The sequence below is a fragment of the Pongo abelii genome, chromosome 10 (assembly GCF_028885655.2).
Source record: "Pongo abelii isolate AG06213 chromosome 10, NHGRI_mPonAbe1-v2.0_pri, whole genome shotgun sequence".
NCBI lineage: Eukaryota > Metazoa > Chordata > Mammalia > Primates > Hominidae > Pongo > Pongo abelii.
In genome coordinates, this window is record NC_071995.2 from 20,192,545 (window position 1) to 20,209,157 (window position 16,613).

General features: G+C 39.0%; 1 protein-coding gene across 3 annotated transcripts in view; it reads left to right on the plus strand.

Annotated features, from left to right (window-relative positions):
- The window catches only part of AEBP2 (AE binding protein 2), an 80,646-nt gene that overhangs the window by 23,357 nt on the left and 40,676 nt on the right, over positions 1-16,613 (plus strand). For all 3 annotated transcript variants that reach the window (XM_024257201.3, XM_024257202.3, XM_054526931.2), the window contains exon 3: positions 10,309-10,416. In XM_024257201.3, the coding sequence (XP_024112969.1) occupies positions 10,309-10,416 (108 nt within the window). The remainder of the gene's footprint in view (positions 1-10,308; positions 10,417-16,613) is intronic.

Genomic DNA, 16,613 nt, shown 5'->3' on the forward strand with positions numbered 1-16,613 from the left:
TACGTTATTTTGAAGAAATTAGACTTTTAAAAGTATAGTAAGTGACAGTATTATAAATGAATACGGTGTATTCCAGGGTTCTGCTGTTTTGAGTTGAGAACATTTAGAATTAGCACTGTCTTGATTTTCCTTTGTTAGAGGATCCTAAATTATTCCTGATGCTTAAATTAACTGGGGAGACTGTTGGTACCAGGATTAGTATATGCAATTCTATTAAATAACAACCTGAACTCATTATTTGTGAGTGAGAATTGATCATCTTTCCCAGGTCTTGTCAGAGCTGATTTAGATGGAAAGTTCTGATTAGTCAGTATTGACCTATGTCCTTTCAGGAATACATTTAATTGTGTCAGTTCATGTAACTTCTATTAGGTACTGAATAAAAAGAGCTAAGCAAATTGGGTAAGCCAAAAGTAATGTGCCAAAATATTAATTTATACATTGTTTCAACTTTACCTAGATTTTTGTTGAATAGTTATCACACTTAGTGCATTTTTCAGAAATTGATGTCACAGTGTAAGGGCAGGTAATTTATTAATATTAGGCCACACATTTCCTATCAACCTGGCATCACTATTGAAGAACAGATAGCTAACACAGTAAAAATCATCATGGTTTAAGTTAGTGGGTAACTGTTTCCAAGGTTCTGTTGATATTTATAGTATTGATCTTTTTTTTTTAAACATCCAACCAGGTCAACGTTTCTAACATTTTAAGCAGTGATGTCATACTTGAATTTTTTTTTTTTTTTTTTTTTTTTTGAGACGGAGTCTCACTCTGTTGCCCAGGCTGGAGTACAGTGGCGTGATCTCGGCTCACCGCAGCCTCTGCCTCCTGGGTTCAAGTGATTCTCCTGCCTCAACCTCCTGAGTAGCTGGGATTACAGGTGCCCGCCACCATGCCTGGCTAATTTTTGTATTTTTAGTAGAGATGGGGTTTTGCCATGTTGGCCAGGCGGGTCTCGAACTCCTGAACTCAGTTGATCCGCTCGCCTCGGCCTCCCAGAGTGCTGGGATTACAGGCGTGAGTCACCGTGTGTGGCCGAAATTTCTTTTAAGACATATTCATCCCTGTCACAATATATTGTAATGTGTCAGCAGTCTTTTGATTACTCAAACTTGATAAGTATAGCACTTGTACATTTGTCTTCTTGTTAGAGTTAATATGTATGATGTCTGAGTAACCAGTAAAATGTTATACTTACCTATGATCTGTTAATTAACTGTGTCCATCATATGGTATTTTCAGGGTAAAACTCAGCTCAGTGGTTAGGCTACTTTGGTAACCCAGTCTTCTCCCCCAAGCCATATGTCAGATACTTAGTGTGAAGTATCTTAGCAAGTTGGTTTTCTGGCTTTTGTAGATCTGCTTTTTGTGAGCCAGTGCTTGATGTCACTTGGTATATACCATTTTTGAGCATCATGGCATGATGCTTTTTTGTCACTTGACTTAGCAACTGTGTATGGAATCATGAGCTATTTGGAAGATCACTGGGCTTCTCTTAGTAGATGTGGAAGCGGGAGAATTTCACATTTCTGAGTCTTGGAATCCCGCAAGTTGAGTTGGCATACAACCTGATGAGAATTTCAGCCCTTCCCAGATTTGTAGAAAAAATGCAGTTACAGTCGGATTTTTGTTTTATTTTTATTTTTTTAAAATTAATTAATTAATTTTTTTTTTTGAGACAGAGTTTGGTTCTTGTTGCCCAGGCTGCAGTGCAATGGTGCGGTCTGAGCTCACTGCAACCTTTGCCTCCCGGGTTCAGGTGATTCTCCTGCCTCACCCTCCCGAGTAGCTGGGATTACAGGCATGAGCCACCATGCCTGGCTAAATTTTTTTGTATTTTTGGTAGAGACGGGGTTTCACCATGTTGGCCAGGCTGGTCTTGAACTCCTGACCTCAGGTGATCCACCCACCTTGGCCTCCCAAAGTGCTGGGATTACAAGTGTGAGCCATCGCACCCGGCCAAGACTGATTTTTAAAATAATTAAATATATCATGTAATCACAGTAACTATATACCTGTACCTTATTGATATTATAGAATTAGACATGAAATGTTGGCATTTGTCCCGTTAAGTGTAATATTGAAATGAAAAATCTCCCATGTTATTTCTTGAACCCTTATTCAGAATATCACTTGATTACCAATAATAAGATTCTCTAGCTGATTTTAAGAGTAATGCTGTTTGGCCAGGGGCGGTGGCTCGTGTCTGTAATCCCAGCACTTTGGGAGACTGAGGCGGGTGGATCACGAGGTCAGGAGTTTGAGACCAGCCTGGCCAATATGGTGAAACCCCGTCTCTACTAAAAAATACAAAAATTAGCTGGGTATGGTTGCGTGCCCCTGTAGTCCCAGCTACTCAGGAGGCTGAGGCAGAAGAACTGCTTGAACCCGGGAGGCAGAGGTTGCAGTGAGCTGAGATCGCGCCACTGCACTCCAGCCTGGGCGACAGAATGAGACTCTGTCTCAAAAAAAAAAATAAATAAATAAATAAAATAAAACAAGTAATGCTATTTTGATCAAAGAAAGGAGTCCTGATCTTTGAAGGACATTATTTGCTAAACTATAAATGTAAAGGATCAAATAATGTAGAAAATGCATCCCAGTTTTTTCCTACATACGAATCATTAGAATATAGACTATGGTTTGTTTGTTTGTTTGTTTGTAGAGATGAGGTTTCACCATGTTGCCCAGGCTGGTCTCCAACTTCTCGACTCAAGCGATCTGCCTGCCTTGGCCTCTGAAAATGCTGAGATTACAATAGACTATGTGTTTTGAATGATAAAATATGAATGAGAGTTTGAAAACTTGGTATTACTCTAAAAGACAAGAAAACTCGATCTGATTTTGTGCTTTGAGATTGGCTTTTGTGTTTGTTTTTTCTTTTCTTTTTTCTTTTTTTTTTTTGAGATGGAGTCTCGCTCTGTTGCCCAGGCTGGAGTGCAGTGGTATGACCTCAGCTCACTACAACCTCTGTCTCCTGGGTTCAAGCAGTTCTGCTGCCTCAGCATCTTGAGTAGCTGGACTTACAAGTGTGCACCACCATGCCCAGCCAATTTTTGTATTTTTAGTGTAGATGGGGTTTCACCATATTGGCCACGCTGGTCTCGAACTCCTGACCTCAGGAGTTCCTGAGGAGGACCTGATCATCCTCCGCAGCCTCCCAGGGTGCTGGGATTACAGGCTTCTGAGCCACCATGCCTAGCAGGTTTTGTGTTTTGAAGAGTGGTTGTTGGTTGGAACATCAGATTTTTTTCTTTGAAATGAACTTTAAAAAAACAAAAACATTTTCAGCTGGGCACAGTAATCCCAGCACTTTGGAAAGCTGAGGTGGGTAGATCACTTGAGCTCAGGAGTTTTGAGGCCAGCCTGGGCAACGTGACAAAATCCTGTCTCTACAAAAATCAGCTGGGTGTGGTGGCGCACGCCTGTGGTCTTAGCCACTCAGGGGGACGAGGTGGGAGAATTGCTTGAGCCCAGGAGGTTGAGGCTGCTGTGAGATCGTGCCACTGCACTCCAGCCTGGATGACAGAGTGAGATCCTGTCTCAAAAAAAAGAACAAAAAACATTTTTAATGTGTAGTTCAGGGGCTTTAAGTACATTCACCTTATTGTGTAATCGCCACCCACTCTTTGTCTCCAGAACTTGTAAATTAGCATCCCAAATTGAAATCTATACCCATTAAGCAAACTTACTCTCTGCTCCCACTAGCTCCTGGTAACCACAGTTCTACTTTCTATCTCTGTGTGTTTGACTGTTGTAGGTATCTAATATAAGTAGAAAACACCTGATTTTGTTGGCCTAATTATTTTTTTAGATTTCTTATTTCTTCTTTCTCTCTTAAGTGTTAAAGTGTCATCATGGAACAGAAACAGATGAGGAAAAAATTGGTAACCCTAGAAGATTTTATGCTTCTGATTATTGAAAGATGACAGTTTTACTGGAGCAGTAAGTTAGCAAGATCTAAACTATATTAATTTCTGTTCTTTTTCTCATTCCACTATAATCTTTGCCCTGGGGAGAAAAGCAAAACCATTATATATCCACTTAGCGTTGTTTTTTTCCCCCTTTTAAGCTGTTTATGTTGCTGTGTTCATGTGGACTTCTTTGGAGGCTGAAGTCAAGTGGAGTTTAGATTTACCTGGCCTGATTTCTACATTAAAATTAAACTAATCGTTTAAACGCCAAATTATGAATACACTTTTTTTTCTTAAATGGAGATGAGGTCTCACTGTGTTGCCCATGCTGGTCTTGCCTTGGCCTCCCAAAGTGCTAGGATTACAGGCGTGAGCCACCATGCCCAGACCAATACGCCTTTTTTTTAAAAAAAATCATGAGAGTACTTTCTGCAATTTCAAAAATAAAAACAAAACAGGCAAAAAGAGAATCAAACCTATCTCTAGTGTTAAGTATGACAGAATTTTGTTATTGTTGCCCAGGCTGAAATGCAGTGGTGCAATCTCCACTCACTGCAACCTCCCAGGTTCAGGTGATTCTCCTGTGTCAGCCTCCTAAGTAGCTGGGACTACAGGTGTGCACCACCACACCTGACTTACTTTTGTAAGAGATGTATTTTTAGTAGAGATGGGGTTTCACCATGTTGGCCAGCCTAGTGTCGATCACCTGACCTCAGGTGATCCACCCGCCTCTGGCTCCCAAAGTGCTGGGATTACAGGCCTGAGCCACTGTGCCCGGCCTAGGTCCGTACTTCTATGTGTGGCTGGTTTCTGAAGATTAGACTCTGAGTTATCTTACTAATCAAATTTCAAATCCCAGTGTCCTCTTAGTATAAGTCTTGCAAAGTGGGGAACTTGTAGGACTTTAGAGGCTCAGTGTAAGATATATTACTGTTCTTTCTTTCTCAACTATTTCTCACATAAAAACAATTTCTGGAAAGAAAGCCGTTTAGGTTTCTTGGTATAGGATTTATTTTCTGTGTCATTTGAGGTTTACTTTTGCATATATTCTTTGGTGTGTTTTTTTGTTGAGAGGCAAAGCGAGGAGATTGTGGGCAAGGGAGGAATATGGTACGGTATTATTGGAAGGCTTGAATGAGTCCAGTTAACTATAGCGCTCAGGAGGTCAAGGTTGCAGTGAGCTATAATTGTGCCACTGCCTTCCAGCCTGGATGATAGAGCAAGACCCTGTCTCATTAAAAAAAAGAAAAAGAAAATAAAAATTGGGCTTGATAGTACCGTGGAATCATCCATCCAACCCCTCTGCCTGACTTGTGTGTGTGTGTGTGTGTGTGTGTGTGTGTGTGTGTGTTTGTAATGAGACAGTCTTACTATGTTGTCCAAGCTGGTCTTACTATGTTGTCCAGCTCCTGGGCTTAAGCAGTGCTCCCATCTCAGCTTCTTGAGTTCCTGGGATTCCAGGCATATACCACCACACTCAGCTGGCCTATTTGACTTTAGATGGTGTCTCTCTTTTCTTTTTGTGTAATTTTACTGAAAACAAGATCATTTACTCAGTATAATTAGGACTTTATTTTGGCATGTAGATTATTCTGTTAACTTGCTCTGCATTTAGAATATATTTGGCTGATTTTAATTTACTGGTAATAACTGAATTTCCTTGTGCATACTTACTCTGACAGATTAACATTGCACTTTTTTGCAGTGGATTTTTCATTTATTTACAGAAAGATTTCATGGATTCATTTGTGTTCTTCAAGTGCATAGGTGTTTGTGCATTTATCTATATTATCATACAAGCCATTTTAAGTATAGGCCATTCAAATACATTCAGATACATACACTGGTAAAAGGATACACTGGTTCATACACTGGTTCAAGGATAATGACCAAAGTGAAGGAGACTCAGACTACCCTTGGCTCCTAGGTTTATACCATCCTTATTCACTTTGGGCATTTTGGAGAAGATTCCTGAAGGTAAAACCTGTTCTGACAGAAACCAGTACTTTGTAGAGTTCTCAACAGAAAGCCGAAACCTCCCTGTGACACTGAAATTTTGGACATCTACATCTTACGTGTAAGGCCCTTGTAAACTTGAAGATTTCTTTGGCAGTCCAAAAATGTATGTATGTTTTTTAAGATGGAGTCTCACTCTGTCACCCAGGCTGGAGTGTAGTGGCGCCATCTCAGCTCACTGCAACTTCCACCTCCCAGGTTCAAGCGATCCTCCTGCCTCAGCCTCCCAAGTAGCTGGGATTACAGGCATGTGTCATCACACCTGGTTAAGTTTTTGTATTTTTAGTAGAGGTGGGGTTTTGCCATGTTGGCCAGGCTGGTCTTGAACTCTTGACCTCAAGTGATCCACTAACCTCGGCCTCTCAGAGTGCTGGGATTACAGGTGTGAGCCACTGCACCTGGCCCAAAAATATTCTTTTAATGGCTGTGTGGGTTTAAAATTTTTTTTTCCTGGACATTCTGGCAGGAAAACCTGATGGCAGTTATTTTGAGAAGGAACCTTTGGTGTCTAATACAAACCCAGTTATTTCATTGACTGGTCTTTCTGAGATAATATAACATCTTATATTTTCATAGTGTTTTGGACTTACCGCATGTGTGCTCAGAGTATTTCTGATGAAAAAGGAAGTAGATGATTCTTCCAAGATTACATAGCTGCAAAGTGAAAGAACTGTTTAGCAGTGGCATGATCTTAGCTCACATAGCCTCAAACTCTTGGACTCAAGCAATCCTTCTACCTCAGTGTAGTAGTTGGGACTACAGGCATGCATCACCACGTCTGGCTAATTTAAACATTTTCAGAGTTGGGATCTTGCTGTGTTGCCCATACTGGTCTGAAATCTGTCTTCTAGCCATCATCTTGCCTCAGCCTCCAGAGCAGCTGGGATTCTAGGCACGAGTCACTGTGCTCAGCAGGTTGTTTTCTATTTCTGTTATGTCTGATACAACCTAATACAACACAATTTGCTGTATCATGAGAGACTGGACTTTGGACCCCTGTGTCTTATTCTGTTAAAATAGCCAGACCTTAATTCATTTTAAAATAGAAGAACCATGGCAAATTATATTCTTGAACATACTTCTTCCAAATTTGGATATAATTGGAATCCTATGGTATTTGATTTTTCAGGGTTAATTTTAACAGTAGGAGAGTTTCTAAAAATAGTATAAAAATGTTTTTCAGATATTATACATTAAAAAGTCGCAGATTTGAGGAAGACCCTTTTGTCAGATTTGGGAGTATTTTTATCAAAACGTCATCCTAATATAGGCTAGGAAAGGAAATACAGCCTCGAACAGTTTTGTTTATTTTTGTGGATCTTTCTTTTTTCTTTTTTTTTTTTTTTTAAGATGGAGTTTTGCTTTTGTTTCCCACGTTTGAGTGCAGTGGCGCAATCTCAGCTCACTGCAACCTCCACCTCCCGGGTTCAAGCAATTCTCCTGCCTCAGCCTCCTGAGTAGCTGGGGTTACAGGCGTGTGCCACCACACTCGGCTAATTTTGTATTTTTAGTAGAGACATGGTTTCACCATGTTGGTCAGGCCAGTCTCGAACTCCTGGCCTGAAGTGATCCACCCACCTTGGCCTCCTAAAGTGTTGGGATTACAGGCATGTGCCATTACACCAGGCCTTTTTTGGATCTTTCTAAACATTTCACCGCAATATAGCTAAACACAGTTGACTTTGATCTCTTTACGCCTACTTCATTTGGTATAAAATTCACTAGGTTGAAGATTTTGGTTTTTCTTTGAATCTGAAGGTGTCGCATTAATTGTGTTACTAGACATTATTCCATGTAGTCTAAACCATACTTAATAAGGCTGTATCAGATGTAATTTCAGACCTGGCATTATCTCTATAGTCATGTTTGCTCATAGGAAAGAAAAAATTAGAAACCAGATGCTGCTGTTTCTACCAAATCTGGTGATTGAGTATTGTTAGGTAGAGGCAGTGCTTATTTCGAAGGAACTAAATCTTATCTTTAAGAGTATTTCAGAGTGGGGCGGGGGGTCACTTAAGAATCCTTTTAACATTAAGGAGAATCCTTTTGTCACAAAAGTTGTTACAGGAATGATGTTGTTATTGTTCCCAAATACTTTCTTTAAGGCATTTCTGTTTACGTATTAGGTTGGTGCACAAGTAATTGCGTTTTTTTCACTTAATGGCAAAAACGGCAATGACTTGTGCACCAAACTAATAATATGATTTCTGAGAGAATTTTAAACCAACCCCTGATTCCTCCTCTTTGTTACTTGGATTGAAAAATAAGACTTTGAATCTAGTAGTAATTGTGTTTTTTTTTCTTGAGATAGGATCTATCTCTTACTGCCCAGGCTGGAGTGTAGTGGCATGATCATAGCAGTTCACTGTAGCCTTGCCCTCTCCGGTGCAAGCAATTCTCCCACCTCAGCCTCCTAAGTAGCTGGTACCACAGGTGGGTACCACCATGCCTGGTTAATTTTTGTATATTTTGTATAGACAGGGTTATGGCATGTTGCCCAGGCTGGCCTCATTCCTGGGCTCAAGCAATCCTCCTGCCTTGGCCTTCCGAAGTGCTGGGGTTAGAGGTGTGAGCCACTCTGCCTGGTGAGTCTAGTAGTGTTGATTTCAAAAATTGATAGCATTAATTACCCATGTGTGATTATTAAACAATATTGAATTAATTTCTGTAGCATTTAAGTTTTTATTTTTATTTTTGGAGAGAAGGTCTCATTCTGTCACCTACACTGGAGTGCAGTAGTGCCATCATGGCTCACTGCAGCCTCCGTCTCTTGGGCTTAAGGCAATCATCCTGCCTCAGCTGCTAGCCCTATGCCCCGCCACCACCCCCGAGTAGCTGGGACTATGGGTGCATATGCCATTATGCCTAGCCAATTTTTTTTGTTACTTTTGTAGAGACAGGGTTTCGCTGTGTTGCCCAGGCTGGTCTCGAACTCCTGAGCTCAAGCCATCCCCCTACCTCGGCCTCCTAAAGTGCTGGAATTGCTGGTGTGAGCCACCACATCGGGTGCATATAAGTATTGCTTTGTGTTTTTTTTCTGTTCCTAGATTTATTTTTAAAAGTTACTTTTAACTCTGAGAACCTTGGCCATTAGTTTATAAACATGTTCTAGGGTTGGGAATTTTGAGTATGAAGGAGGAAACGTTATGACTTCCTTTATCTCATACTTAAAGAAACTAGCAAATTCGTTGTGGAGTCAGGATATGCAGTAACTTCTCTAAACAGTCTTGTCAAATGGCAGTGGTAGTCTTGCCTTGTTATACCTATTTGACGTAAGATGGTATTGTTTTTGAGTAAAAATTGACCTCAATTATTTGTTTATAGACTGTCAGTTTTTCTAGTCTATTAAAAATTTTATTTAAGGCTGGCTGAAGAAAGATTCTTCAGTTCTTTGTATATCTTTCTTGTGTTCTATATGTATGTAGTATATTACAGTCTTCAAAGTGTGACTGTAATTGTTCTTACCTTAGAAAAGAACAGAGCCTTTAAGTGGTTCTTTCAAGATAATGATTGTGGTAGACCCTTCTTTTCCTGATGTTGGGAAGCAGTTTTCAGTGTTTGGTTTGATGGAAATAGCATCAGTTAGGAAACTGACATGTCACTGGTAGGAAGATGATAAAGATTAGTTTGTTAGTTTTGGTGCTTTCCACACCTAGTTATACTTAGTACCCTGAACCTAGAATGTGGATCTATTATGAAAGTAGGGTAGCTCATGTCTGTTGTTTTTATTACTATATTCACTTAATATTTTGTATTCTATCTGTTTCATAACAAAATTTCATATTCCAGACAGGGTCTCAAGTATCTCTCTATGTCATAATCGAGATAGAAAGAATTCTTCATGGTTAGAACAGTATAAGAACAAATATTGTTAGTATGCATGTGAGACCAGGATATCACCAGTGAAAGATTGTAATTTGATAATTTTCATTCATTCTTTGAAGTTGAAAATATCAGTATCTTCTAATTAACATTTATTGGTCATTTCATTAATGTTTTTATGCCTTTATATTTTCCTGCTATTTAAAATTAATAGATGTTTGTTCTTTTGGGCAGTAAATACAAAAATGTAAATAATGGCCCATGGTCTCAGTTCCGAGGGATATATTGCTAATATTATATATATTTCCTTCTGAATGGTATTCTGTGATCGGTGTGTTAATTCTTTATTGAAGGTGTAGACAGTAGCATTAAGGGTGGCTTATACTAGGATGTTTTGACAGTTTCTCTATATTAAGCATTTTGATTGGCTTGTACATTCAGTAGCTCTTGTCAGTTGAAGACTTGTAACATGTTAATTTGAATGTATGAGGAATCAAACACTTCTTGAGATAAGTCATGAAAATTAATATGGTTCTGTTTTTCTTAACAGGTATTTGTTTGCTTATGGAAAGGTTGTAAAGTATATAACACTCCATCTACCAGTCAAAGTTGGTTACAAAGGCATATGCTGACACACAGTGGAGACAAACCTTTCAAGGTAAGGATGTATGTATATAAATTTTATTTATTTATTTATTTATTTATTACACAGAGTCTCACTCTGTTGCTCAGGCTGGAGTGCAATGCTACCATCTTGGCTCCCTGCAGCCTCCACCTGCTGTGTTCAAGTGATTTTCCTGCCTCAGCCTCCCGAGTAGCTGGGACTACAGGCGTGTGCCACCACACCTGGCTAATTTTTGTACTTTTAGTAGAGATGATGTTTCACCATGTTGGCCAGGCTGGTCTTGAACTCTTGACTTCAGGTGATTCTCCCGCCTCAGCCACCCAAAGTGCTGGGATTACAGGCGTGAGCCACTGGGCCTGGCTGTTTCTTTCTTTTAAATGTTAGCTTAAGCTGACGTGTTTCCTAATAGGCATAATTTTGCTCCTCTAAATTTTTTTGAAAACAACCATTTGTTTTAACATTCTTGTACATGCTTTGAATTTCAAAAGTAGATGGAGATAAAGCTCATTTGATCCATTTTTTTCCATTTGAAGTACAGGAGAAATGTTGCTGTTGGATTAGGGTCTTGAAAATAGCTAGTGAGTAGACTAATAACTGGAAGCCATGTTGGTTTTTTTAATACCTTGTGGTCTGATTATGTTTTCTTATTGTTAAAGGTTTTGGCATTTTCGTTAGCAAACAACATTGACTATTATATAAAATAAATAAATTGTAGGACATTAAAGGATTTGATTCCTTTCACTCAGTTTCGAGGTCACACTACTGAGCTTAGTTGTAATTAGTTGTAAATCACTTTTGTCAAATTAGATGTATTCTGGGAAATCTTTATAAAGAGCAAGTTTCTGTAAAAATCTTTTCCATTTATCTTTATGAAAAATTAAATATTTTGGTTTCTATTTATGGAAAGCAGCATATACCATAGAGATTAAAAGTTTATGTTTAAAGGATTTTAATAGTTGTTAAAACCACATTTATTGGAATGAATACTGTGCCAGTTACTTCCCTTGGGTTTTGTAGAGAGTGAGGTAATTCTTGTGGAGTTGCTTTTAAAAACAACTTTTTTGGAAAAAGCAATCAGCAAGTTAAAACATTATAACAAAGATTTAGACTAAGAATTATTTGTCTCTCTCTTTTTCCTGTTTCCTCCCTTCCTCCCAAATATATAATTATTATTTGTTTCTTGTGATTTTTTTTCTAGTATTTCCTTATGCAGCCACAAGCAGATAAATATGTAGTCTCATTCTCCTTTATTTCTTACACAAAGTCTAGTAAATTAAATACTGTCTGTACCTTGCTTTAAAAAGAAACAAACTTAATTTTAGAGCAGCTTTAAATACACAGATGACTTGTTTTTCTATATACCAAGTTTCTTCCATTCTTGAAATATTATATTGTATATGTGTACCTTGCTTTTTTGTTTTAATTAGAATAGTTTTTTTTGCCCCCCAAGATGGAGTCTTGCTCTGTTGCCCAGGCTGGAGTGCAATGGCATGATCTTGGCCCACTGCAACCTCCGCCTCTTGGGTTCCAGTGATTCTCCTGCTTCAGCCTCCCGAGTAGCTGGGATTACAGGCATGCGCCATCAGGCCTGGCAAATTTTTGTACTCTTAGTAGAGATGGGGTTTCACCATGTTGGCCAGGGTGGTCTTGAACTCTTGACCTCGTGATCCGCCCACCTTGGCTTCCCAAAGTGCTGGGATTAACCACACCTGGCCCTAATTTGAATAGTTTTTGGGGAACAGGTGGTTTTTGGTTATATTGGATAAATTCCTTAGTGGTGATTTCTGAGATTTTGGTGCACCTGTCACCTGAGCTGTGTACACTGTACCCAGTGTGTAGTCTTTTATACCTAACCACCCCCACCCTTCCCTCCTAGTCCCCAAAGTCTATTATATCATTCTTATGCCTGCTCATAGCTTAGCTCCTAATTATAAGTGAGAACAAAACGATATTTGGTTTTCCTTTCCTGAATTACTTCACTTAGAATAATGGTCTCCAACTCCATCCAGGTTTCTGTGAAAGCCATTTTGTTCGTTTTTATGGCTTGAGTAGTATTCCATGGTACGTGTGTACGTGTATATATATATACACCACATTTTCTTTATCTACTTATTGATCGAAGGGCATTTAGGCTGGGTCCAGTTTTGCAGTTGCAAATTGTGCTGCTATAAACATGTGTGCAAGTGTCTTTTTCACATAATGACTTTTCCCAGTAGTCATTCGTATAATGACTTTTCCCAGTGTCATTCATATAATGACAATCCCAGTAGTGGGATTGCAGGATCAAGTGGTAGTTCTACTTTAGTTCTTTAAGAAATCTCTGTACGGTTTTCTATAATGGTTGTATTATATTCTCACCAGCAGTGTAAAAGTGTTCCCTTTTCACTACATCCATGCCAACATCTATTGTTTTTTGCCTTTTAAATTATGGCCCTTATTGCAGGAATAAGGTGGTATTGTGTTGTGTATCTTCTTTTGAGAAATGCTTATTCATGTAATTTGCCCACTTTTCGATGGGATTATTATTATTATTTTTTCTTGTTGATTTCTTTGAGTTCCTTGTCAATTTTGGACATTAGTCCTTTGTTGGATGCATAGTTTGCAAATATTTTCTCCCATTCTGTGGGTTGTCTATTTATTCTGCTGATTATTTCTTTTATGTGCAGAAGCTGATAATCTGCTGATTATTTCTTTTTATGTGCAGAATCTTTTTAGTTTAATTAGGTTTCATCTGTTTGTTTTTGTTCTTATTGCATTTGCTTTAGGGTTCTTGGTCATAAACTCTTTGCCTAAGCCAATCTCTGGAAGAGTTTTCCAATGTTATCTTCCAGAATTTTTATGGTTTAAGGTCTTACATATAAGTCTTTGCTCCATCTTGAGTTGATTTTTGTGTAAGGTGAGAAATGAGGATCCAGTTTCATTCTTCTGCATGTGGCTTGGCAGTTATCCCAGCAGCATTTGTTGCAAAGGGTGTCCTTTCCCCACTTTATGGTTTTTGTTATTATTTTTTTGAGACTGAGTCTCACTCTGTCACCCAGGCTGGACTGCAGTGGCGTGATCTTGACTCACTGCAATCTCTGCCTCCCGAGTTCAAGCAATTCTCCCGCCTCAGACTCCCGAGTAGCTGGGATTACAGGTGCCTGCCACTATGTCTGGCTAATTTTTATATTTTTAGTAGAGACAGGGTTTTACCCTGTTGGTCAGGCTGGTCTCGAACTCCTGACTTGAAGTGATCTGCCCGCCTTAGCCTCCCAAAATGCTGGGATTACAGGCGTGAGTCACCAATATTTGGCTTTATTTCTGGGATCTCTATTACATTGGTCTATGTGTCTGTTTCATTCCCAGGACCATGCTGTTTTGGTAAGCATAGCCTTGCAGTATAAAAAGTCAGATAATGTGATACCTCCAGATTTGTTCTTTTTGCTTAGTCTTGCTTTGGCTATCTGGGCTCTCTTTTGGTTCAGTATGAATTTTAGGATAGTGTGTTTCTAGTTCTGTGAAGATTGATGATGGTACTTTGATGGGAATTGCATTGAATCTGTAGATTGCTTTTGGCAGTATTGTCATATTCACAGTATTAATTCTACCCGTCCATGAGCATGGGATGTGTTTTCATTTGTTGGTGTTGTCGATGATTTCTTTCAGCAGTGTTTTGTAGTTTTCCTTGTAGAGGTCTTTCACCTCCTTGGTTAGGTATATTCCTAAGTATTTTATTTTTTTTGTAGCTTTTGTAGTAGGGGTTATTAAGTTCTTTATTTGTTTCTCAACTTCATCATTGGTGGTGTAGAGCAGTGTTACTAATTTACGTTGATTTTGTATCCTGAAAGTTTACTGAATTTATCAGATTACAAGCTTTTTGGATGAGTCTTTAGGGTTTTCTAGATATATGATCATATCGTCAGCAAACAGCGACAGTTTGATTTCCTCGTTACCTATTTGGATGTCCTTTATTTCTTTTCTCTGATTGCTCTGGCTAGGACTTCCAGTACTTATGTTGAATGGAAGTGGTGAGTGTAGACATCCTTGTCTTCTTCCAGTTGTCACAGGGAATGCTTTCAATTTTTCCCCGTTCAGTAGAATATGGGCTGTGGGTTTGTTTATTATGTGAAGGTATGTTACTTCTGTGCCAGTTTTGCTGAGGGTTTTAATCATAAAGGGATGCTGGATTTTTTTGTTATGTGCTTTTTCTGCATCTATTGAGATCACATGATTTTTAATTCTTTTTATGTGACTTGTTTTATTGACTTGTGTATGTTAAACCATCCCTGCATCCATGGTATGAAACCCACTTGATCATGGTGGATTATCTTTTTGATAGGCTGTTGGATTCGGTTAGCTAGTATTTTGTTGAGGATTTTTGCATCTATGTTATCAGGGATATTGGTCTGTAGATTTATTTTTTTGTTATGTCCTTTCCTGGTTTTGGTATTAGGGTGATACTGGCTTCATAGAATGATTTAGGGAGGATTCCCTCTTTCTCTGTCTTTTGGAATAGTTTCATTAAGATTGGCACCAGTTGTTTGAATGTCTCATAGAGTTCAGCTGTGAATCCAACTGGTCCCAGACTTTTTGTTGGCAATTTTTTTTATTACTGTTTCAATCTCACTACTTGTTGTTGGTCTGTTCAGAGTTTTTATTTCTTCTGATGTAGTCTAGGAGGGTCGTGTATTTCCCAGAGTTTATCCTCTCCTCTAGATTTTCTAGTTTGTGCATGCAAAGGTGTTCATAGCAGCCTTGAATGATCTTTTGTATTTCTGTGGTATTGGTTGTAATATCTTTTGTTTTGTTTCTAATTGAGCTTATTTAGATATCGTTCTTCTTTTCTTGGTTAGTTTCACTAATGGTCTGTCACTTTTATCTTTTCAGAGAACCAGCTTGTTCATTTACCTTTTGTATTGTTGTTCTTTTGGTTTCATTTAGCACCACTCTGGTCTTTGTTATTTCTTTTCTTCTGCTGGGTTTGGGTTTTGTTTGTTCTTTCTTGTTTCTCTAGTTCCTTGAGGTATGACCTTAGATTGCCTATTTGTGACCTTTCAGACTTTTCTTTTTTTTTGAGACGGAGTCTCACTCTATCGCCCAGGCTAGAGTGCAGTGGCATGATATCGGCTCACTGCAACCTCTGCTTCCTGGGTTCAAGTAAGTCTCCTGTCTCAGCCTCCCAAGTAAGCTGAGATTACAGGTGTGGGCCACCACACCCATCTAAGTTTTGTATTTTTACAGGGTTTCACCATGTTGCCCAGGCTGGTCTCAAACTCCTGACCTCAGGTGATCCACCTGCCTAGGCCTCCTAAAGTGCTGGGATTATAGGCGTCAACCACCTTGCCTGACATTTGATGTAGGCATTTAATGCTATGATCTTTTCCTCTTAGCACCGCTTTTGCTGTATCCCAGTGGTTTTGATAAGTTGTGACACTATTATTGTTCAAATAATTTTTTAATTTCCACCTTTATTTCATTGTTGACTCAAGGATCATTCAGGAGCAGATTATTTAATTTCCATGTGTTTGTCTAGTTTTGAGGGTTCCTTTTGGAGTTAATTTCCAGTTTCATTCCACTGTGGTCTGATAGGATACTTGATATAATTCAGATTTTTTAAAATTTATAGAGACTTGTTTTTGACCTATCATATGGTCTATCTTGGTCTATCCATGTCCTGATGAAAATAATGTATATCCTGGCCAGGCATGGTAGGTCTCGCAGTTTGGGAGGCCAAAGCAGGTGGATTGCTTTAGCTCAGGAGTTCGAGACCAGCCTGGGCAACATGGCAAAACCTTGTCTCAACAAAAAATAAAAGAATTAGCTGAACATGGTGGTGCACACTTGTAGTCCCAGCTATGCGGGAGGCTGAGGTGGGAGGATTGCCTGAGCCTGGGAGGCAGAGATTGCCATGAGCCAAGATTGTGCCACTGCACTTCAACCTGGGTGACAGGCCTCAAAAAAAAAAAAAAAAGTATATTCTACAGTTTTTGGTAGAATGTTCTGTAAATACTTGTTAAGTTCATTTGTTACAGAGTATAGTTTAAATCCATTATTTCTTTGTTGACTTTCGGTCTTGATGACCTGTCTAATGCTGTCAGTGGAGTATTGAAGTCCCCCACTATTATTTGGAAAACTTACTTAAGGGGAATAACTGAGGAAAACTCTGGCCTTGCTAGAGATGTAGATACCCAAATACAAGAAGCTCAAAGAACAGCTGAGAAATTCATCACAAAAAGATCATCACCTAGGCA